General features: G+C 39.0%; 1 protein-coding gene and 1 pseudogene across 2 annotated transcripts; one reads left to right on the top strand and one right to left on the bottom strand.

Moving 5' to 3' along the window:
• Positions 1 to 3965: 3965 nt before the first annotated feature.
• On the bottom strand, positions 3966 to 22815 carry RCN2 (reticulocalbin 2). 2 transcript variants are annotated; one of them, XM_068991236.1, is made up of 7 exons: positions 22506 to 22815; positions 22008 to 22113; positions 18516 to 18712; positions 10406 to 10507; positions 7005 to 7101; positions 5502 to 5644; positions 3966 to 4991 (listed from the first exon to the last, which is right to left on the bottom strand). In XM_068991236.1, the coding sequence occupies exons 1-7, from the start codon at positions 22647 to 22649 to the stop codon at positions 4839 to 4841; spliced, it is 942 nt and encodes a 313-aa protein (XP_068847337.1). In that variant the 5' UTR covers positions 22650 to 22815; the 3' UTR covers positions 3966 to 4838. The 2 variants fall into 2 exon arrangements, with proteins under 2 accessions (XP_068847337.1, XP_068847336.1); XM_068991235.1 differs by having other exon boundaries at positions 3967 to 4991; positions 10406 to 10519.
• LOC138095405 (large ribosomal subunit protein eL30 pseudogene) lies at positions 14170 to 14550 on the top strand (annotated as a pseudogene).
• Positions 22816 to 23690: the final 875 nt, after the last annotated feature.

Genomic DNA, 23690 nt, shown 5'->3' with positions numbered 1-23690 from the left:
AGTACGTTTTTTTTTTCCAAATAAAACTGAGACTTTTTTTTTCCAAATAAAACTGAGACTATGCCAAAGCCTTTGACTGTGTGGATCACAATAAACTGTGGAAAATTCTTCAAGAGATGGGAATACCAGACCACCTAACCTGCCTGTTGAGAAATCTGTATGCAGGTCAGGAAGCAACAGTTAGAACTGGACATGGAACAACAGACTGGTTCCAAATAGGAAAAGGAGTACGTCAAGGCTGTATATTGTCACCCTGCTTATTTAACTTCTATGCAGAGTACATCATGAGAAACGCTGGGCTGGAAGAAGCACAAGCTGGAATCAAGATTGCTGGGAGAAATATCAATAATCTCAGATATGCATGTGACACCACCCTTATGGCAGAAAGTGAAGAGGAACTAAAAAGCCTCTTGATGAAAGTGAAAGAGGAGAAGGAAAAAGTTGGCTTAAAGCTCAACATTCAGAAAACGAAGATCATGGCATCTGGTCCCATCACTTCATGGGAAATAGATGGGGAAACAGTGTCAGACTTTATTTTGGGGGGCTCCAAAATCACTGCAGACGGTGATTGCAGCCATGAAATTAAAAGACGCTTACTCCTTGGAAGAAAAGTTATGACCAACCTAGATAGCATATTCAAAAGCAGAGACATTACTTGGCCAACAAAGGTCCGTCTAGTCAAGGCTATGGTTTTTCCAGTGGTCATGTATGGACGTGAGAGTTGGACTGTGAAGAAAGCTGAGCGCTGAAGAATTGATGCTTTTGAACTGTGGTGTTGGAGAAGACTCTTGAGGGTCCCTTGGACTGCAAGGAGATCCAACCAGTCCATTCTGAAGGAGATCAGCCCTGGGATTTCTTTGGAAGGAATGATGCTAAAGCTGAAAGTCCAGTACTTTGGCCACCTCATGAGAAGAGATGACTCATTGGAAAAGACTCTGATGCTGGGAGGGATTGGGGGCAGGAGGAGAAGGGGATAACAGAGTTTGGGATGGCTGGATGGCATCACTGACTTGATGGACATAAGTCTGAGTGAACTCCGGGAGTTGGTGATGGACAGGGAGGCCTGGTGTGCTGCGATTCATGGGGTCACAAAGAGTCGGACGTGACTGAGCTACTGAACTGAACTGAACTGATGGTGAACATGCATTATGAAAGTGCATTTTCCTTTGTACTTGAATCGAGTACCTTTTTTTCCCCCAAATAAAACTGAGACATTTTAGTAGCTGTTCTGGATGCCCTTAAGGGGATCTACTCACTGATATCAGTTGTAAAAAATTTCATAGCAGTCAGAAAGTCTGGCCAAATATTTATTTGACAAAAACTCAATGTTGAAATGAAGCACATTGGTTATCACACGTTTCAAGAACTTGACTTTAATTTGCTTTCCCAAATAATTTTTTAAACTTGAAAAGATCTTATAGAAGTTTTTTAAAGAAGAAATTTCTCACTTAAAAGGAAATACAGTAACACAAAAACCTGAGAGATAAATGCATAATTTAATGCATAAATTTAAAACTGCAAAGGAACCCAAAAAGGACATATACTGTAATAATTCCAACTATGTGATGTTCTGGAAAAGGCAAAACTAAGGAGACAGTAGGTTTAGTGTTTGCCAGGGGTTGGGGTGGAGGATGAATGAATAAAGGCAGAGCAGAGAGGATTTTAGGGCAGTGAAACGACCCTGCAGAAAGGTAGATATGTCATTATACATTTGTCCAAACCCACAGAGTGTGCAACGTCAAGAACAAACCCTAAACTGTGGTCTTTGAGTGATAATAAAGTCCTACGAGACTTCTCTGTCCCTGGGGTTCTCCAGGCAAGAATACTGGAGCGGGTTACCACTTCCTTCCCCAATGTGTCAATGTAGGTTCATCAGTTGGAACAAATACACCACTCTGGTAAGGGATTTTGATAGTAGAGGTGGCTGTGTATGTGTGAAGAGCAGAGTTTATGGGAATCACTACCTTTTGCTCAATTTTGTTGTGAATTTAAGACTGCTAAGACTTTAAAATAAGTCGATTAAAAAAAAAAAAAAACAAAGGAAAGAACTAAGTAAGGCTAACTGAATGTCCTAGCTTTGTTTAAGTTCACATCACAAACTATAAAGTCATTTTCTGTCCTGTATATTTGCCCAATCAGAAACATGTATGAACTGATTTGTGTATATACTGTCAGCTTTTCCATTTTGAAGTAGTACCTGGAGTCAAACAAAGGAAGTTATTAACTCCTTCAGCCAGAATCAGCAAATAATTAAAAAAATCTCATTCTATAAGAATAAATTCAAATTATCCTATTTCTATTAAAATTAAAATAAAAGCTTTATTTTTAAAGAGGCTTGTTTAAAACTTAAATCCCAATGAAAGCATTAAAAATAAACTTTTCTATTTTGAATTAGCAAAAGAAATAAACTTTTCTATTCTGAATTATAGAAACTCTGTTCAAAGCCGATTCTTTTTCTCTGTATGCTTATAAAAGCCAATTATTTAATACTAAATCTTCTCTTAGTAAGGATAGGCTGTGCTCTTACCAAAATCTTAGCGGCTTAACATAATAAAAGTCTTATTTTTTGATCATGCAAAGTCCACTGAGGGTCCACCTGAGCTTCCTGGGGTCAGTCAGTAATCAAGACTACTTCGGGACTTTCCATAAAGAATCCACCTGCCAGTGCAGGGGACATGGGTTCAATCCCTGGTCTGGGAAGATTTCACGTACAACTAAGCCGTGCAACGTAACTACTGAGCCTGCACTCTAGAGCCCCTGCTCTGCAACAAGAGAAGCCGCTGCAAGGGAAGCCCACACACAGCAAGGATGAGTAGCCCCCAGCTTGCCGCAGCTAGAGAGAGCCTCTGCACAGCAATGAAGACCCAGCGCAGCCGAAAAGCAAGAAACCTTTAAAAACACTACTTTGATCTTGTGGCTTCACCATTTCAAGTAAGGCATCCTTTACAACACCAGGGCAAAGGCACGGCAAACGTTTGTCACTGGTCTGCTTTGGGAATGACATATACTACTTCCACTCACATTTAATTGGTTAGAACCAGCCCTTGTTCACCCACATGGGGGCTGGAAAGTATAATTTCTTTATGCCAGGGATTAAAGAAGTACAGATATGGATGACCACTAATAATGTCACCAAAATTCTTATATCCACGTGAAATCAAGGCTGAATGTAGAATGCTAATTCTTAACTCATCAGATTAAAATAAAAGCTGTATCTGATCCTCTAACAATTCTGGTATAGATTTTGGAGAATCTAGTAAGAAAAACAAATGATTATCATGCTAATCAAACTAGTAATTCCAAATATCCTAATTTCAGTAAGGTTGACAAATGGCAGATGAGTGATAATTGTGTATCTTTTAATTCTTCAAGAACCAGACAAGTATCGTAAGATAAAATGAAAACCATGTACTTTAGCCACCAGGGTAAGCAAGCTATCATTAAAGTGTGAGAGTTTATAATCTGCATTCACAACTCATATCAGCAAAAATGGGAGCAATAGAGAGGTAAGCAGACAGTTAATTCTATCAGAAAAGAGTTTCAGGTTTTCTCTATTACTCATAAAAACTAGCTGAGTCTCCCAATGTTGTGCATGCTATAAAAGAGACAACTTCAGATTGGAAAAAGATTAACAGAATGCATAGCTGGCCTCTTCACCCACAAATACAGGTAATTTAAGAAAACAGAAACTGTGAGTTAAAGCTAGGAAAAAAATAAATTTCTCACCTTCTCACTTTTCTTACTCCCCACAAAGGTAACAAGCTAACTTCCTGAATAAGGTTAAAACTGACTGCATAGTATGAACAAATGCTTATCAAGTGTGATTTTAATTTCAGTATGACTGATCTCAGGCTCTGCTGGTAATTTCAACCTGTGCAATCCTTATGATTGTTTCCAGGCTGAGAGAGCAAGAACACATTTGCTATACTAGCAACTGAAATGTGTCAGGTGTACATTCAATCACAATATGATTCTTTTATCCAAAAAAACCAAAATAAGAATATGAAGCAAGAATATAATTTAACAAAGTTTTGAGAGCATTTACTTCTCAAATACAGGAATAAATGAGGTGAGGTCATGTATAATACAACAAAACTTTGCTGAATTCTAGGTTTACCTGAAAGAACAAAGAAAAATCAAACAAACATATAAAAAGATAGGACATTTCATTTTAATCAGTCAAAAAAAAAAAGAAAAGAGTTCTGGACAAAGTCAAATTCCACACACCGTAATGCTATAGTTACACATTAAATATAATTACTATCTATACATATGCAAAAATATAAAGTTCTATTTCATACAATAAAACCCTTTATAGAAACCATTTTAAAATTAAGCAGAACTTCTCAACATTAATATGTGAGGTATAAGTCCTTCTAAGGTTCCTTTAAAGGTTTTAAAACAAAATGCTAAATCTAAAAACAATGTCCTGTCAGTTCCCAAGTTAAACCTACTTAAAACAAAAAATTGATAGCTTAGTCACATACTACTTAAATAATATTGTTCAGGCATCTCTGAAATCCTCTGGTTTTTTTTTTCAAGTATGGAAACAGAACTCAAATATTTCACAATACAGTACTAAACAGATGGGCTATTTAGGAAAGACTTTTTTGTCATATGGCACAACATTGTTTCATTTCTTCAATGCATTTGGAAATAAATATCAGGCTTTTGTTTTACTTTTCTCCTAAAAGGCCAAAACTATAATGTACATTAAGATAATTTTGACTCTGGTAAGACTTAAGAATGTAAAATATAACATCAACATTTTATCACAAAAGTAAAGCTGGTAACAAACTATAAAAGGAGCCCGTGCTCTACTCAGATACACCCGGGGATCAAAGCTCATCATGATAAAAATATTCATCATGAAGCTGTCTGCCGTAATCTGTGGCTTCACTTGTAAGAAACAAGTCCTGGTTCTCCAGAATCTCTTCTTCGGAGAGCTTTCGGTCACTATTCAAATCCATTTCATCAATTAGATGAAGAGCCTTTAAAATAAAACAAAAAGGTGCCAAGCATAATGAGTATTTTTCAGCAAGATGTTCACATTTTAATGGGATCTGATTTGTCAAAATCATTCAGGTATACCAAGTACTCATTATTGTCTAAGTACCTAAAAGTATTAACTATCTTGACTGGGTCTGTCTACAGCATTTCTTGTTACCTCCTTTCTTAATTTCTGCTGGATTCTGTCTCTTCCCAACTCAAATCCAATTCAGGATATCTCAAAGTCAAGAAAAATTAGTATAACCCATTTTGAGCCCCAGAGGTAAATACCAACTTTCATTATTCAATTGTACTATTGAATTCATACATAATACCATCTTAACTTCCTTGTCTCTTTGACAATCTAAAACAGATCATAGATTTAAATCAAGAAATAGCAATGCATCGATCCTAAATAACTCCACTACTTCCTTCTTTGGCTTAAGATTCTGAATCTCCTTTACTATAATAGCACAAATCTGGGGATGAGAGAGTCATTCTGTAATACTTACCTCTTCCTGCGCAATGCCCTGGTTATTGGGCACAACCCAGGACAACAGTTCTTGTGGGTCAAGTCTGCCATCAGCATCTTTGTCATAATCATTCATGAACCTATCTTTCTCAACAAGTATCCACTCTGGATCTTCATTTGCGGCTATTAACATTAAAAAAGAACATAAACATGGATACACAAGAATATCACAGGCATCCCAAAAGAAGTCTGATATAGCCCCAGATAGAGGAAATGAATTTACAGCTTACCACAGAAAGGAGGCCCCAAGAAACAAAGCACTTAAATGTAAAGGGCTGAAATAAGTGCAAACTCTGTAGTAATTTTCAAAAATGATACTCAAGAGTTTTAAAACGGTTGCACAGAGGGGTGGGGTAGGGAGGGAGATGAGAGGGAGGTTCAAAAGGTAGGGGGCGTATGTAGAACTGTTGCATAGGGACCTCCCTGGCAGACCAGGGGTCGGGCCTCTGTGCTTCCAATGCAGGCACCGTGGATTCAATGCCCTGGTCGGGGAACTAGGATCCCACATGCTGTGTGGCGTGGCCAAAAAGAAAAACTAATCAGCTTTGTTATAAAACTGTTCTGGGATAAAACTCAACTGAAAAAGTGAAAAAAAAAAAAAAAAAAACCAAAGATGAAAGTCTATGTATCATGCATCGAACCTGGAGGTGGGAGGGGGAGTTCAGGATGGGGAACCTGTGCACACCCGTGGTGGATTCATGCTGATGTACGGCAAAACCAATACAGTATTGTAAAGTAATTAGCCTCCAATTAAAATATATAAATTTATATTAATAAATAAATAAATAAATAAACAGATGGAGATTTAAAAAAAGTCTACGTAAAAATCTCATGGAGAAAAAAAATTTTTTAACTGTTACATATTATCACAAACTAGTAATTTTGCTAACTGCTGCTACTTGTTCTGATATTGTTGGCCGAAGTCTGAACTGGGTAATGGTTTTATGAACGTCATGTGACTAAATCTTCCTGTGTGTTCTTACAAAGTAATGCCATAGGTAATTTTAAAGTGACATTCACAGTAAGTGACGCTAAGCAAAAATTCTGAAAAGACAGCTGCTTATACAAAAAGCTGCATATAAAACTTTCTTAAATTTTAAACAGTAAGCCACTTTCCACAGTCTTACTCTAGTATTTATAGGATTTATTTTTTTCTTCTAAGATCTACATGCAAATGTACAGAAGTCTGTTTAAAAATAGCAACCTTTACTTCCTCAGGCATCTGAATTGATAATTACATTGTATTTGTTTGAAAAGGAAGAAAAATGCTTGGCTCTACATGTGGAACTAAAATTGAGCAAAACAGCATTCTCAGATAAGCTGTAAGTCTCTTTGTTTCACTAGTATTTTACTGAACTGAACAAGGAGGTATCAGGCCCATTCTTCCATTTTCCTCTGTCAAACAGAGCTCTCAATGAGCAAGACTATCTTTCAATTTCTTCCTTTTTTCCCCCTTCCTTCCACACATCCCCAGCCTACTTACTTGGGTCCCGCCTGTAGTCACCGAGAAATTCTTCCAAACTAACAAATCCATCACCATTTTTGTCATGTTCTTCTAAAGCCTCTTGAATGACAAATTCCTATTCCATGTATGTTCACAAAAAAAAAAAAAAAAAAAATCTGTCACAAAAGTTTCAATCCCATCACCATCTGAATCAATCCTACTATAGAATTAATTATTGAATTATTTCTACTGTAATTAATTAATCCTACTATGGAAATAATTGTCCTAATTATTCTTTAGGAATAATTATTTTGTCTCTACTTGCCACGAAATCTTTCTAAACACTGGAATTTAGAAGCAGGAATAAAACCCCAAATATTAATAGCTTAGAATTTAACATCCTTAAGTTTCTATTATTGAGCACTCTACCTCACCCTCCTGAATAACCTTGGCAATAAACTCACATTTCTATTTTCTGCACATTACCTCCTTCTGAAGAATGATACCTTATACTACCTTTGTCTTTAATTTCACTTTCCTGCCAATCCATTAACAAGCCAAAAGAACCCTCATCTCAGATGTCTCTGCATAGAACTGTTGCCTGAAATGGGTCAGTACCCTATAGAACTTCAACTTCCTTGCCTCCTCTTCCACCTATCTACCCTCATCCACCCTAGACTGCCCTCAAATTGGTTCCCAACTCTTTCTAAGGCTCCTTCCCAACTAATTCCTTCTGACCCAAAGATCACACCCTTTCCAGCTATACTTTCCCAAGAAGACCTGCTCCAGTGCCTGCCTACCTACACTCCTGTGCCCCCTTGGAGACTTTTCTGATTATGGCAGCCCTCATGCAGACCCACATCACTTTCTCCTTTATTCCAGAATCAGAGGAAGACACACAAATATAAACCTAATCCTTATAAATTTTATTTTTTGCCACTTCTGTGGGCTCTCACTGCAGCTTGGAAGTCTATCTCTGCCTCAGCTTCCCTAACACTCTATGGCTGGTTTTTGACATCTCTGTTTTCTCTAAGCCTTACCCCAGCTCTCTCCAACATGCACTTGGCGAAGACTTCCTGTTTTTCTAAGCCTGGGAGAAATCCTTCCTTGCTTTCCAGCACTGCATTCTCACCTTTAACCACCTTTTTGGTGCCTGCTTCCTCTCACCCTTCTCTTTGATCTCAGCAGTTAAAGCTCTGCCCCTCTTCTCTAGGATGAAGCCCTCAACTCTCTTTCTAGATCCCATACTTCCCCACTTCCTGAGAGCTTTCTTTTACTCTTAACTCCAGCCTCTCCAACCCTTTCCACTAGCTCCTTCTTCTATGCCTTTAAAAACAGTCAAGTTCCCATGACTCTGTTGCACTCTTTAACCACCATCCTGGTCTTTCTTTTCCTCTCAGAGGTTACATCTACTGTTCTCATTTCCTCATTACCTGCTGCTGCCTGAATACTTTTTCAGCCTGGATTCCAGCACCACAACTACAGTGAAATATATTCTCAAATGTCTCTTACTGTAATCAAATCCAGGGGCTTTACCTACATCTGCATGAAGCAACACTTAAGTAGAAGTTGTTGGTTTTTTAAAAAAAATCAAATATAACAGATTTTTGATACAGAAACCAGGGGATGTTAACCTGGAGACCCAAAGATTAGTTTTGGAGAGAGGATCTGAGAATCTCTTGAAATTATAACCCAGTATTTTATGTGTATGAACATGGACATGTTCAGGACTTTTCTGGGGCAGGGTACACAGCTTGCATCATATTTTTTTTAAAGGAGTCTGTGACCCAATAAAAGAATCACTGATCAAAATGATTATTCCTCCATTCAAGTAATCCTCTTGGGAAACAGACTTATTTCAAGAATGCTGCCTTGGTTAAAATACTTTTTAACATAATGTGAATCAAAATATTTTTAAATTCCAACTTTTAATTCAAAGTAGAATCACTTAGTTGATCTTATATTCTGCCCTTTCCCATCCTATATACCCTTAAAGGGGAAAAAAAGGAAAAAAGGATCCACAGACAATTGAGGTAGACAGAAATTAATGAAGCTGCTCTGAATGAGACACCGTCTTAGGATCACCCATCTCGTGTGCTGCCGTCAACTCCAACTCAGCACAAAGACCATCCTTTCCCATCCTGACATATCCCATTCTGCAGTGGTACTGCTTTTGTATCATTGTTACTCAAGCTTCCAACCTCAGAGTCATTTCTGATTCTTGCCCTCTTCCCCTCCCATGATACATCAGTCAACATTCCTGTCTGTGCTTTCTTCAAAATGTTGGTCATTCATCAATTCATTCCATTGCCGCTTTATATTCCAGGGCCATACACATAATGCCTAAATTATTTCATTGCTGTCACTGGTCATTTCCCTCCTCAGTCTTCAACTGTTCCTTATTCCCCAGATAATCAAGATCCAACATCCTCTGCCTACCATGCTAGGGCTCAATTAGCTTATCTTTACTTAATTCTGGCACTTAAACAAACTGTGCCCAGCAATGTTCTCAAACTAGGTCATGTACTTTGTGGAAGGTAAGAAAACCAAAGCCTCACAATGGCAAGAGAAATGGCACTGATGGTGGTGTCTTGCCACTGAGCTAGAGAGAAAAATGTATCTGCAGTCCTGCTATCAAGGCAGTGGCATCCAACCATGACCCATTAAGCAAAAAGCTGCATCTTCCCTCCCTGAAATGTCCAGGGAACCAAGCCACACAGCTGGGGGCTGATGCCGGGCAACAGACCTCAATGTAAATGTTTAGTCTGTTTTTTAAAAGCCATTTCTTATATTAATGTTTACTCTCCAATATGATAGTTTCTGCTCTCAAGAAGTTTACCAAGTCATAGCAGGGACTTAATCAGTGTTGAATTATACCTAGAGTTCAACAAAATTTTGAAGAGCTGGTACTTCTTTTAAGTACTAAAGGGATGAGGGGACTCATTATGCCTAAAGTTGCAAAAACATTATTAGTCATTAGCAGTTGCATCCCCCCACCTCATCCCACCTCCATACCCTATGCAAAGGGATCTAAATGTGATAGTGTTTCCAGACCAAAAGTTTTCACAAGTAACCTTGTAAACTAAACAGGAAGTTCTAGTGTTACTGATATTGAAACACCTGCGAAAGTCTGAAAGCTACAAAACAACAAGGAAGGCTGAAGATAACCCAGTTATGAAAGAGAAAGTAGCCAGGGAAAGACCGATACACATACATACTTCAGAGATTAAGCAAACCTCATTCCTTACCTTCTCCCTCCCTGTACACACCCCCACTCCACCAGAAAACCTCCTTCTTCCCCTGCCTTTTCTGAAGCAAGGAGAAGTTTAGATCATCTCCTAAAATTCTGTTTTGTATATAATTCATTTTCATTACTGTGTAAAAGTAAGTTTTAAAGTTTGGGCTATTCAATAGTTATCTTGAAATTTTTTCTTCCTTACCGTCATATAATCAACTTCTTCAGGATGCTCAAAAGCAATAAACTCTTCAAGGTTCAAACCAGGGCTTGAATCCTGGTTAGCTTTTTCAAATCGCTTCTTGTCCTTTAAATGAAGCTTTGAAAATTAAATATTGAACATTTAAAGGTTTTCTCATTCATCCCATAACGTCATTAAAAATACTTTGAAAAATACAAGCTATGTGAACTTTAAAGTACATTTATATCCATTATCACATTTTATCTTCACATCATCCCTTTGATGGTAAGTTGGGCAAATAACAAGCATTTACTAGAAGCAGTACAGGGACACAGACTCAGATCTGAATCCCAGCAATGCCACTTATTAATTTGTTACTTAGGGCAAACTGCTTAACCTCTTCGGGCTCCTCAAATATACAATTGGGATAATTTGACACCAAAAACAACAGAAGCAAAAATAAACAAGTGGGACTACATCAAACTAAAAGGCTTCTGCACAGCCAAAGAAATTATCAAGAAAATGAAAGCTACTGAATGGGAGAAAATATCTGCAAATCATCTATCTGATAAGGGGCAAATATCCAAAATATATAGAGAACTTGTACAACTCAATAGAAAAATAAACAGTCCAACTAAAAAAATGGGCAGGTCTGAATAGACCTTTTCTGAATACATACAGATGGCCAACAGGCACATGAAAAGATGCTCAGCATCATAAATCATCAGAGAAATGCAAATCAAAACCACAGTGAGGCACACCTGACACCTGGATGCTATACAACCAGATAATCCAGCAATTCCACTTCTGAGTATTCGTCTAAAGAAAATGAAAATACTAACTCAAAAAGATATACAAGCCTCTATGTTCACTGCAGCATTATTTACAATAGCCAACACATGGGAACAACCTATGTCCACTGATGAATAAATGGATAAAGAAATTATATAATATATTCCATTATATATATATATAGTAGAATATTACTCAGTCATAAAGAATTAAATCTTGCCATTTAAGACAACATGTATATATACTTCAAGGGCATTACACTTTGTGAAATAAGTCAGAGAAAGACAAATACTGCATGACCTCTCATATGTAGAATCTAAAAACAAACAAAAAAATCCCTCTAAATCAAAGTTCACAGATAGAGAGAACAGACAGGTGGCTGCCAGAAGTGGCTGGTAGGGAAATGAGAGAAATCAGTGAACTGTTTTTTGTTTTTTTTTTTAGTTTAAATAAACTGAACAATTCATAGTAAGAAAAAAATCTCTATTAAGCAACTGGGATGAGAATTCCTATTAAGCAATTAGAAAACATATTAGGTATTCAATAAATGTTACATGTTACTATTATTGATAGAAAAACTGAGATTAAAATGACTTATTGAAAGGGATGTCAGGAAAACATCTAAAATATATTGAACTTGGATCCTTCCTGTTCTTTCTACAATACTACACACGATCTTCTTTAACAATTGCAGTAGTTTTTTGAATGGCCCCAAAGCAATGAATTCAGACTATGTATTAGTTCTTGGTGTGCCTATTTCTGTTTTTGGTCTTCAAAATGACTTTTCAAAAACACTGTAACAGGTTTCAAAAAATAGTCCTCTTATGAGAATACTTTTGGTAAGTATTTGGAAGTCCACTCTTCGTAGGCTCTTTATAGTGTTAATTCTGTATGTCCAGATGAATACGTCAACAGCTGAAAAGCCCCTCTCTCGGGGTTGAGTTGAATAATCATACCGTTTTCTACTCTGTCATGCCCATCTTCCTTTCCTTTCCCCTCAAGTACACTCTAGTAGGAAACCAAGCAGCAGCGACTATTCGGGAAAAAGCTGCTTTTGATCAATTTTCTCAAAGGTAATTCTGTAATTAAGAGTATTGGAAGCCAATAGTGGCATATTGCTAATCCTGCATACATTTTATTTTGAGAAATTTCTAGGAATAATTTTCCCTTTTATAAACTGATGTGTATTAAACCACACATTTTTTAAAAAGCACAATTTCAAATATTTTAGAAACTTTTATGTGTTTCACTGTTGAAAAGAAATGTTCTTTTCAATTTTTTAGAATACTAGTGGTTAGGTAGCACTCGTTTACTGAAACAGTAGTTCTTTTACGATGACTGATTTACAGTGGAGAGGCTCACTTCTTTCCCCAAGGAATTTGTCTTTTAAACACCCAGATTCCACTAGCCAGTTATATTCACCCAATCACGACAGAGAAAAAAAATGTTTCCAAATAGCTGCTTTTAACTTAATGTTTCATAATTTTAAATAACTAAATAATGTACATGTTATGTTGAGGTTTAACATGGGGAAAAGTAGAAAAACAAGAACTTGAGGTACTTGGCTGAGTCAATCAAGTTTTTTGAATAAATCACTATTCAAAATACTAAAGTGCTTAGATTTCCTTATGAAAGAACCCTTCAATCTGGAGCAAAAAGGTTCATGTTTCAGCAGAGGGAGCTAAATTTGGCCAAATCTGCCTATAGAAAGAAAGGATCTCTTTCAATAGCTGAGATTTCTTTAAAAAAAAAAAGTACTTTTTCCATTTACATTTCTCAGGTTTTTAAAAAATAATGTGATTTTTAAAAGTTTTATTTTTGGCCATTTAAAGAACACAATTTATTAGAGACTCATATTAAAGAAGCTAATACACCAAAAAACTTTTTCCAAAGCGGCAAATTTCTAAAAGATGACCACAAAGGACGGTCAGCTTCATAAAACCTCAACACTTTTTTTTTCTGTATAAAACCCTTGTGTTCTAGCGCATAGAAAGTGCTATACACAGTAGTAATAAGATGGAAACTACCATAGTCATTTATTTTTACATTTAACAGAAACTTGTGAAGAACAAAACTGCCATCTTTTGGTAGACTAAAGATTTTACATGAGGAAATATATAACCTGTGAAAACAGAACAAAAGTCTAGGTCTTAAAATTCTGATTAGCCACATGCATGATTATATCTTACACAAATAAATCCTGCTTACACATGCACATTCAGCAGCTGGCTTTAGAAGTTATAGGAATTGAGCTTTTGCCAGGTAGGTGCTCAAACTTTAATTATCCTGCTTAAAAGTGCTGACTATACTTGTTCATCAGGTCATAAAGAAATACTTTTTTCCGGCATCTCACAGCCTGCGAGTCATTATTCCAGATTATCTCTATTCTCTATATGAAAACATTAAAAGTAACATATAATTCAGCTATCAAATTGATTTTTGTTTTTAAATAGGCTTCCATACAGAAACATTTTATTTGGATATCCAATTACTTTTAATGATTATTTTATGGTACAATGTTTAGGCTGTAACTTTGATCAAGATCGATGCATTCTTCATCTTTTTATTTTTTACTTTGCGGAATCATGCAGTTGTGTCTGGGTTCATTTTTACATCCCACATCCACTTTTAGTGGGTTATATATGTAAATATATATATAATTCTAACCAAGTATTATAAATAGAATTTCATGCAGAGACATATTCCTATGTTGTTGAAGAATAAGCAATAGGACCAATAGGACTCCCATTGAGAAGTGTTCATTTCAGGGACCCATTAATTCCTTTAGGCTATAAGGTCCATCTAATTCATTCTTTAAAAAGCACAGTCTTATAATCAACATGTCCTGAGTACCTGGCTGGGAAACACAGCATTAAAATCAGACATTCTGGGTGAGTGGGCTCCTGCCGGCCGAGGTTTTGGCAGCGCGCGGTGCCCAGGGAGTTGCCGGTCTGGAACTTCAGATCGTAAACTTCCTGTCCTGAACTCTGTGTTCTAGGTTGGGGGCGTCCCGCATCTAAGGCAGGAAGATGGTGGCCGCAAAGAAGACGAAAAAGTCACTGGAGTCGATCAACTCTAGGCTCCAGCTGGTTATGAAAAGTGGAAAGTACGTGCTGGGGTACAAACAGACTCTGAAAATGATCAGACAAGGCAAAGCGAAACTGGTCATCCTTGCCAACACCTGCCCAGCCTTGAGGAAATCTGAAATAGAGTATTACGCCATGTTGGCCAAAACTGGTGTCCATCACTACAGTGGCAATAATATCGAACTGGGCACAGCACGTGGAAAATACTGCAGAGTATGCACACTGGCTCTCATTGATCCAGGTGACTCTGATATTATTCGAAGCATGCCAGACCAGACTGGCGAAAAGTAAATCAGGTACAAATTTTCTTTAATAAAACTGGCCAGAGCCTGTTTAAAAAATAGATAAATAAAATAAAATCAGACATTCTGAAAAAAAAAAAAAAAAAAACAACTGCTCATAAACAGTTTATGTAACCAGTCACGTATTTCTTCGAAGTGAAGATTTTCTTCTCAATACCATCATGTATTATTACATTTCACCCTCCACTCTACAAAGAATATAGATTTTAAAAAACTACGCAATTTTCCTACTTTTTGGTGGGATAATAATTAAATCTTTCGAATGAAAAACAAACAAACAAACACAGAATCTACTTCTGGTAAGATTTTAAAATACTGTATTTAACATTTGTATTAATTCCCTGGCAAAGAAGTCATAATGTCATACCATGGTTTGGTTTTAGAAAAAATCTTGGAATGTGAACGATGCTTTTAAGATGAGTTAATTCCTACAGTAAAGGAGAATAGCAGATAGACAAATTCTAGGTCTTATTATCATCATTTGTTTTCTTTTTAGCACTAAGTAGTGAAAACACTGATTTACACTCTTTTCAGTCTACTGTAAGATGAAGACCCAAATAAGGAGAAAAAGAGGATATTTTCCCCCTATATATTAAATCTTGTCTGTTCTAAAGCTGATACAGTTATCAAATGCTTAAACAACTTCCAAAAGCTGATTGTATGTAAGTATTAGAGATAAACATGTGACTCACGTGTTTACTTCAACAATTTTCTTTCAGATGAACATAGAAGGATTTACCAGTTCAACTGCTGCTATTTGTTACTATTTCTCCATACTGTTATCATCCCCATTTTTAGATGCGAGGAAACTGAGGCATAGGAGGCTTAATTTAAACTAAGGTGCACCAGTCATGTGGTGTTGCATGCATGCTCAGTCCCGTTTGATGCTTTGCGACCCTCTGGACTGTAGCCCACCAGTCCATAGGACTTTCCTGGCAAGAATACCGGAGTGGGTTTCCATTTCTCCTCCAGGGGATCTTCCCAACCCAGGGATTGAACTCGCATCTCCTCCAGCTCCTGAACTGCAAGTGGATTCTTTAGCTGATGAGCCACTGGGGAAGCCCTTGCTGAATGTAAAGCCAAGCTGACTGGCCCCAAAGCTGGAGTCCTTACCCTCCTCACTGGCGGTACAGGCATAGCACTTGCCACGGGTGCTTGCCATCTACCTCTACAGGATTAAATCCTGTGCTGCTGCAGCTGCTCGCCTCCAGCACCCTCTGAAGGAGCTCAGGACGGACAGCAGAAGCCAGGCACTCTGAGTTTTGGGAAAACTGGCAGGACAGGTCTTCAGATAGTTAGATATTCTCAGGAGATAATTTTATGAGCCCAATTCTTATATCTCCTCATCGCTAGAAAAGCACTAAAATCCTTCATGGTTGACAACTGTTTCTCATGACTAGCAGAAGCTTCATAAGACCAGCAGAAATTTTCTAAAAAAATAAATGTGCTTGACTGTATGTACTCCCCCTTTACCAAAATCACATATATACTGTCCTTTCCTTCCCCCCTACATCTCGGGAGCAGTTTCTCAGAGCTATCTGAGGTGTTGTCTCCTAGGCTGCAGTCCTCATACTGCCTCAAATAAAACTTAACACACAACTCTCAAGTTGTGCATTTTTTTAGTCGACAATCCTTAGAAGAGAAACAACCAATTGTGAGTCAGTGATGACCTACAGAGTCCAAGTGGCCAATATGGTTCTAAAATAAATAGCATATCCAATGCTACAGTATGGCCACAGTAAAAACTAAATTGTAGATACCAACAGAGGAAGCTCAAAAGTTTTCAAAGCACCCTTGACTAATATTTTGGGACACAGCCTTTGCAAACAGTTGTTTGAGTTTATTTTTTCCACATACAAAAATCTCTTTTTAAAAAAAGTCTTTAAAACTACCTCTGAAATACAAAGTATTCACAATATCAATTTTTAAGGCTTATAATAATTTGTCTTAAAGAGTTCCTACTAATTACTAAGTCTTTAAAAGTTCCTGTTAATTCCTAAATATGTCTTCTTCAACTATGCTTAAGAAGTATATTTCAACAAATTAAACCATGAGACACACCACAACTCACAGTGATACTAAATTTTTAAAAATAAGTTATTTAAAATGGTGCAGCCACTATGGAAGACAGTGTTGCAGTTCCTCAGAAATTTAAAAACAAGAATTACTATATATGAACTGGCAATTCCACTTCTGGATGTACCCCCAAAAGAATTAAAGGCAGGATTTCAAACAGATATTTGTACATCCATGTTCATAGCAACATTACTCACAATAGCCAAAAAGATGAAGCAGCTCAACTCACCATTGATTGATGGACGGTTAACAAAATGTGATATATACATATAATGGAATATTATTGTCTTTAAAAGGAAATTTTGACACATACTATGACCTGGACAAATCTTGAGACTGCTAAGTGAAATAAGCTAATCACAAAAAACATACTGTATGATTCCACTTATATGAGGTACCTAGAATACAGTAAGTCTCATTCATATGAACCTTCAAGTTGCAAGCTTTCAAAGATGTGAACATGTCTTCCTGTCCAATCACTTAAGCTAATTCACATGTCTGGCATCCAGTCACATGCAGGCATCCTCTCCAAGTGCTTATGCTTCTGTGTACCTTACTGTACAGGGTACGGGCTTTGAAGGTGGCATTAAAGGTAAAGAATCAGCCTGCCAAGGCAGAAGACGTAAGAGACGGAGGTTCGATCCCTGGGTCGGAAGAGGCCCTAGAGAAGGAAATGGCAACCTACTCCGGTATTCTTGCCTGGAGAATCCCATGGACAGAGGAGCCTGGCATTGCAAAGTCAGACATGACTGAAGCAACTCAGCATGCATGCAGGCACTGTATAAAATACAGTAGTACAGTCTCCTTATTTCAAGCCCAAGATGTCCAGAGGCAAGCATAGAAGCAGCAGTGATGTAGCTGGTACTACTTTACTTTTCAAGATACTATACTGTAAGATTAAAGTTGTTTTATTTTTTTGTATTTTTGTGTATATTATTTGTGCAAAAAATATTATAACCTATTATAATACTGTATAGCTGATTCTTTGTTGGGTACAGGCTAACTTTGTTGGACTTATGAATGCATTTTTGGAATGGAACTCGTTCATATGTTGGGGAATTACTGTAGTTGAATTCAGAGACACAAAGTAAAGCGGTGATTGCCAGGGGCTGGGGGAAGTGGAAACGGGGAGTTATTTGAGGCTTCCCTGGTGGCTCAGATGGTAGAGAATCTGCCTGCAATGCAGGGGACCTGGGTTTGATCCCTGGGTGGAAAAGATTCCCCTGGAGAAGTGAATGGCAACCCACTCCAGTATTCTTGCCTGGAGAATTCCATGGACAGAGAAGGCTGGCAGCCTACAGTCCATGGGGTTGCAAAGAGTCAGACATGACTAAGTGACTAACACTTTAATGGGTTTAGAGTTTCAGTTTTGCAAGATGAAATAAATTCTGGAGATTGGTGGCCAACAGTGTGAATATAATAAAAAAATATGGAACTGCACACTTAAAAATAGTAAAATGGTAAATTTTATGTGTATCTTACCACAATTCTAAAAATGTTTAGTTATTCTATATAAACCTAGGTACTTAAAAATGGGAATAGGCCTCTATAATCTTCCAATATGATACAAAACCAACCATTCAATAACACAATAAAATCAAATACTGTGAAACATATTCAAAATACACTAAAAAAGCAAACCAGGAAATGAGAACAAATGATGCAGCTAAGAAAAAGATGCAGGGATAATTGAAGTAGTCCAGAATAAGAGCGCTAAATCTGGCTAGAAAGGAAACATCAAAATGACCACTGAGGTGGAACAGGTGATTGCCTAGAGAACAAGGCAATCCAGTCGATGACCTCAGGCTTCTTGTGCTCACTCATGCAGGAAACTGAACTAATATGATCAAAAGAAAAAGCTTGTGCACACATACTCACCTGCCTAAAAGACTCCTCTTCTGCATCATCGAGAGCAGTGTTCTCATCAAAGTCGATCACCCGATCATACATCTGAATGTTGTATTCATCCCATGACACACTACCATCACTGTTTTTATCATACTCAAGAAACTGTTGTTTCGCTTCTTGCATAGCATAATGTTTAAAAGACATTTGAATCCATGAACTGAGTTCACCTATGAGAATTTCCCAGAACATAATGAATGTGACAGTAATTCTGATACTTAAGAGAAGTGAGGATTTCTAAACATTCTTTAAAACAATAAAAAAAAAAACTTTAGTGTTTATAAATATTTGAGTGAGAACTGGTTTAGCTGCGTTCATAGAAACAAGAGTAGGAGACGAGGAGAGCTGTTTGGAATCTAAGAATGTTATGTGTGATCTACCCAGAATGTAAGCCCTTTGAGTATGGAGAGTTTTGGTATATTTTTTTCACTGAGGTACTCCAAATGACTAGAAAGCACCGGGCTCAACAAGTATTCATTAAATAAACTACCAATTGGCCAAGAAAGCACTTGACTTTTAAAACATATTATTCAAAAAATTGCAGATAACTTTTGCTAATTGGGCTTTCCTGATAGCTCAGTTGGTAAAGAATCTGTCTGCAGTGCAGGAGACCCTGGTTTGATTCCTGGGTTGGGAAGATCTACTAGGGAAGGGATAGGCTACCCACTCCAGTATTCTTAGACTTCCCTTGTGGCTCAGCTGGTAAAGAATCCACCTACAATGCAGGAGACCTGGGTTTGATCCCTGGGTTGGGAAGATCCCCTGGAGAGGGAAAAGGCTACCCACTCAAGTATTCTGGCCGGGAGAGTTCCATGGACTGTATAGTCCATGGGATCACAAAGAGTTGGACACGACTGAGCAACTTTTCCTTTGCTAATTACCACAGATCTCTCAGGAAGCACAAATATTTGAATAGCTAACCACTTATTTTAATATGTATTAGAAAAAATGTTCTTCATTTACAAAATATAAAGTTTAAAATACATTTTACATTGAGTTGAAGTAAGACTATATTAAGGAAATAATAGATAAGTATGATCTAAATTCTGAAAAATGCACTCAAGTGACGAAGTTTGAGAAACATTGTTACAGTATGTTACCATTAACTATGTCAAATCATCTGGAGGAAATTTTAACAAAGTTATGGGTAGCAATTATGATTTATGTGTGTCTTGTAATAGCTTTGTCTTAACTGGGTATCTGAAAACATGGAGGAAAAGTTTCTAAATCTGAAATGTCCACTTTCAAGTCAACTTTTAAAAATCTATCTTAAAATACTTTAAAATATCTATAGAGATATTTTGGAGAAGAAAATGGCAACCCACTCCAGTGCTCTTGCCTTTAGAATCCCAGGGACGGAGGAGCCTGGTGGGCTGTCATCTATGGGGTCGCACAGAGTTGGACACGACTGAAGCGGCTGAGCAGCAGCAGCAGCAGAGATATTTAGTATATGCATCATAGAGAAAAGGGGATGAGGGGAGAAAAATGTGCATATCTGTAAGAATAGCAAGAGTACCCATTTGGTTTAAAGATAATACACCATTTAAAGAATGGTATTCCTCTGTTAGTTTGGGGGAAGTCAGGTGAATGCTGCTGCTGCTGCTAAGTCGCTTCAGTCGTGTCCGACTCTGTGTGACCCCATAGACGGCAGCCCACCAGGCTCCCCTGTCCCTGGGATTCTCCAGGCAAGAACACTGGAGTGGGTTATCATTTACTTCTCCAATGCATGAAAGTGGAAAGTGAAAGTGAAGTCGCTCAGTCGTGTCCGACTCTTAGCAACCCCATGGACTGCAGCCCATCAGGCTCCTCCATCCATGGGATTTTCCAGGCGAGAGTACTGGAGTGGGGTGCCATTGCCTTCTCCAAGTCAGGTGAATAGAGAAAAGTAAAGATACTTTGTCTCTCCTGAAACTTTAAATTGGGGTAGAATAATTATGGTAACCATGGAACAATTACTTTATACCAAGTCCTCTACAGATGCTGTCTTTAATTCTCAAAACAAGGCAATTATAATAATTGCTTTACAGTTGAGGAAATTGACATTAGAAATTGAGGACTCATAACTGATAAGTAGCAGAGTCCAGATTCAAACCCCATGTTTGGCTTCAAAGCCCACACTCCTTCCACTGAACTTTGCTGTCTCTCAAGAACCCGAGTCCAGTCCTGGCCCTTAACATGCAAATAAGCAAAACTTCCTGAAGAGTCCTCAAGAGGAATGATCATCCAGGCATAACAGGATACAGAATGGAACAGAGGACAGAAACAGGGCTTCACACTTCAGCTCTGCTGTTAGAGCTAAGTTTACCCTCTCAAGGTTTTGTTTTCTCATCTATTAAATGAAGATTTGGACTGTTTCTTTTAATTTTAATTTTTTTAAAGCTTACTATTAAATATTTGAACATATATAGGCCCTTACAGATAAATGCCACCAAGTTTTCCAAATCATCTTGTGCACTCTCTAATGAATCCAAAGTTGGACCTATTCTTATTGGATAATTAGTCTAGAGGCTCTGTTGTTCACATAGAAGGAGCAAAACCTTAATATTGGTGACCACACCTGAGGGCACTTCATTGACAACACATCTTGAATTTACCAATCAGCTTGTAATTCTCTCTAGCAACTTCATTCTTCAGATGTTAAGCAGCATTTAAATGACAGTTATAGCAAAACAGCTCCTGAATTTTTGTTGAGGATTAATTTGGAAAAGTTGATAGGGTTTTTCAAATGAATTAAGCAATGGGGAGAGGCAGGTGCACAGCTATTTATTTAGAATATTCTTTTAATAATCTGTGCATTTCGTTCCTGATTCTAGGACCTATCTAAGAGCACTCTTTTTTTTTTTTTTTTAAAGTGAAGGATATTAAAGACTGAATTAAGGGAAGGAGATATGGATTCTAATCCTGGTTTTACCACTCATTTGAGGAAGGTACTTATGCCTCTGGGTTTCAGTTTCTTCACCCCTACAAAAAGAGGTGGATATAATGATTATATGGTTCCTACCGAGTTATAATAATCTGTCATAAACACAATTCACACGCAACAGGTCCTTTTCCAGTTGCTTATAAAAAGAAGCAAGTTCTTAAGATTCTAATGAAGCATTTATCAAAAGAGCAATAAACTTAATGCCTTAAGGTTTTAGTTTGTTTCTCCAAAATGAATCACATTGTTGACGTTGATAAAAAGTCATGTGAGGAGTCCAGCAATTGCTCTAGGTATGACCTGAACACCAGGGTCAATGATGCTTATGTATTACTGGAGAAAGCACTGAGCTTTACTTGGTATCCTATGTCTAAAGATTTGGAGGTATAAAACCTACTCACCATGTCCTTTTTACCCCTCTCACATAGCATCTCTAATTGATTGCAACACTAGTCATCTACACTCAACAGACACCCTGCTTAAACGTTTATATTTGTCTCCTACAAAGGGATGTCTCCATTGTTAGTTGTGTAGGACGTCCTTACTTTCGGTGAGAAAGCCATCTGAGTCCAAGTCAATTTTCTTTATGATTGACTTCAGTCTTTTGTGTTGCTCTTCGGGGGAGAGTTTAACATATTCATCGACTTCTTCCTTTGGGAGGTAAGCGATATACAGGGGGGATCAAGCATTACTATCAGGAGGGCAAAATGGTGGAGAAAAACAGAGCTATTAGAGACCTCCCTTGCGGAGGGCTTTTGGGGTGACCCATATCTGCTCTCCAAGGGCCCTGCCCCCAGTGATCCCCTCAGTGATCCTGCCCCTTGTAGGAGAGTAGAAGGGATCTGGCTCTTGGGCCGCACTATTTTCACGAGCTTACAGACCCCGGGGTTCATCGGAGAGTGAGCAGCGCCCCGCCCGGCCCCCATTGTCAGGCTGCCCCGACCAGGCCTCGCCCGGCCGCCCCCTTTGTCCCGCGGGGACAAAGCCCGCGGGAGCCGCGCTGCGAGGCCCGGCCCTCCCAGCCCCCGGTCTGGCCGCCTCACCTGGCCGCCCAGCAGCGCCTCGCGGTCGTAGTCGGCGCGGTGCTCGCCCTGTCGGTAGTGCAGCTCCTCGGCTTCCCCGGCGCTGGCTGCCGCGGCGCATAGCAGCAGCAGCCCCAGCGTGGCGGGCCTCGGGCCCAGCTGCATCGCGCCAGCCAGCCGCGGACACACAGTGAGGCGAGGAGGGAAGCAGGCGGGGCCCACGCCAGCGGCGGCGCTCGGATGGGAGCTGCAGAGAGGCGGTGCGGCGACGTACGGAGGTGGGAACGGAATGCGGAGAGGTCCGTGGCCTCAGTTTCTAGTGCCCTGTAAGGCTGAGGCCCGAGCCACAACTGCGATGGTGAAATTGGTCCGGCCGAGGCCTATATAGCCCCGGTGGGGGTGAGGGGGCGGGGCGGGGCGAGGCGGGGCGCCAGGCCGCGCCGCTGATTGGGTTGCACGGCGCTGGGGGCGGGCCGCGGCGATGTGGCGATCTGCCGCGGGCCCAGAGGTTCCCGGAGGCTGGCGATCGTGGCCGGGAGGGGAGACCCCCTGGGGAGCCTTTCCTTGCGCCACGACACCCTCCAGAAGACACGCCCTCACTCCACCCTCGCCGTGTCTCTGTCAGTCAGCCTCATTCCTGCCCGAAGATCCCTGTCTAGTCCATGTAACCGACCCTGCTTCCATCAATGAGAAAGGCTGCAGATTTGGATGAAAACAATAGAGTACCTAGGAAAATCTTTGTATTTCCAAATCTTTAATGTATCTCTACTTACTTATTTGACCAGAGCAGAACGAATGAACCCGGGTACTGAAGCCTGATGTTTTGTATCTGATGCTCAGTTTCGCGATTTACAAGTTCTGTGACCTTCGCCAAGTTTGAGGTTGTTTAGTCGCTAAGTCGCTTCCTACTCTTTGCGACCCCATGGACTGTAGCCTGCCAGGCTCTTCTGTCCATGGGATTTTTCCAGGCAAGAATGCTGGAGTGGGTTGCCGTGCCCTTCTCCAATGCGTCATCCGCACCAGGGTTGGAACCCGCGCCTCCTGCTTTGGTATGCGGATTCTTTACCACTGTCCCTAAGTAAAATGTATAATTCAGTAAATTATGTTTAAGACATAAATTATTCTTTAAGACTAGCATATACTTGGCCTACTCAATATTGCTCTGCAGGAGACCTGAGGCTCCTTCTTACAACCAGTCCCAAACAT

Source organism: Capricornis sumatraensis, chromosome 19 (assembly GCF_032405125.1).
Source record: "Capricornis sumatraensis isolate serow.1 chromosome 19, serow.2, whole genome shotgun sequence".
Classification (NCBI taxonomy): Eukaryota; Metazoa; Chordata; class Mammalia; order Artiodactyla; family Bovidae; genus Capricornis; species Capricornis sumatraensis.
The sequence above is the reverse complement of the archived record's forward strand: the minus strand, read 5'-3'. Positions and strand labels throughout refer to the sequence as shown.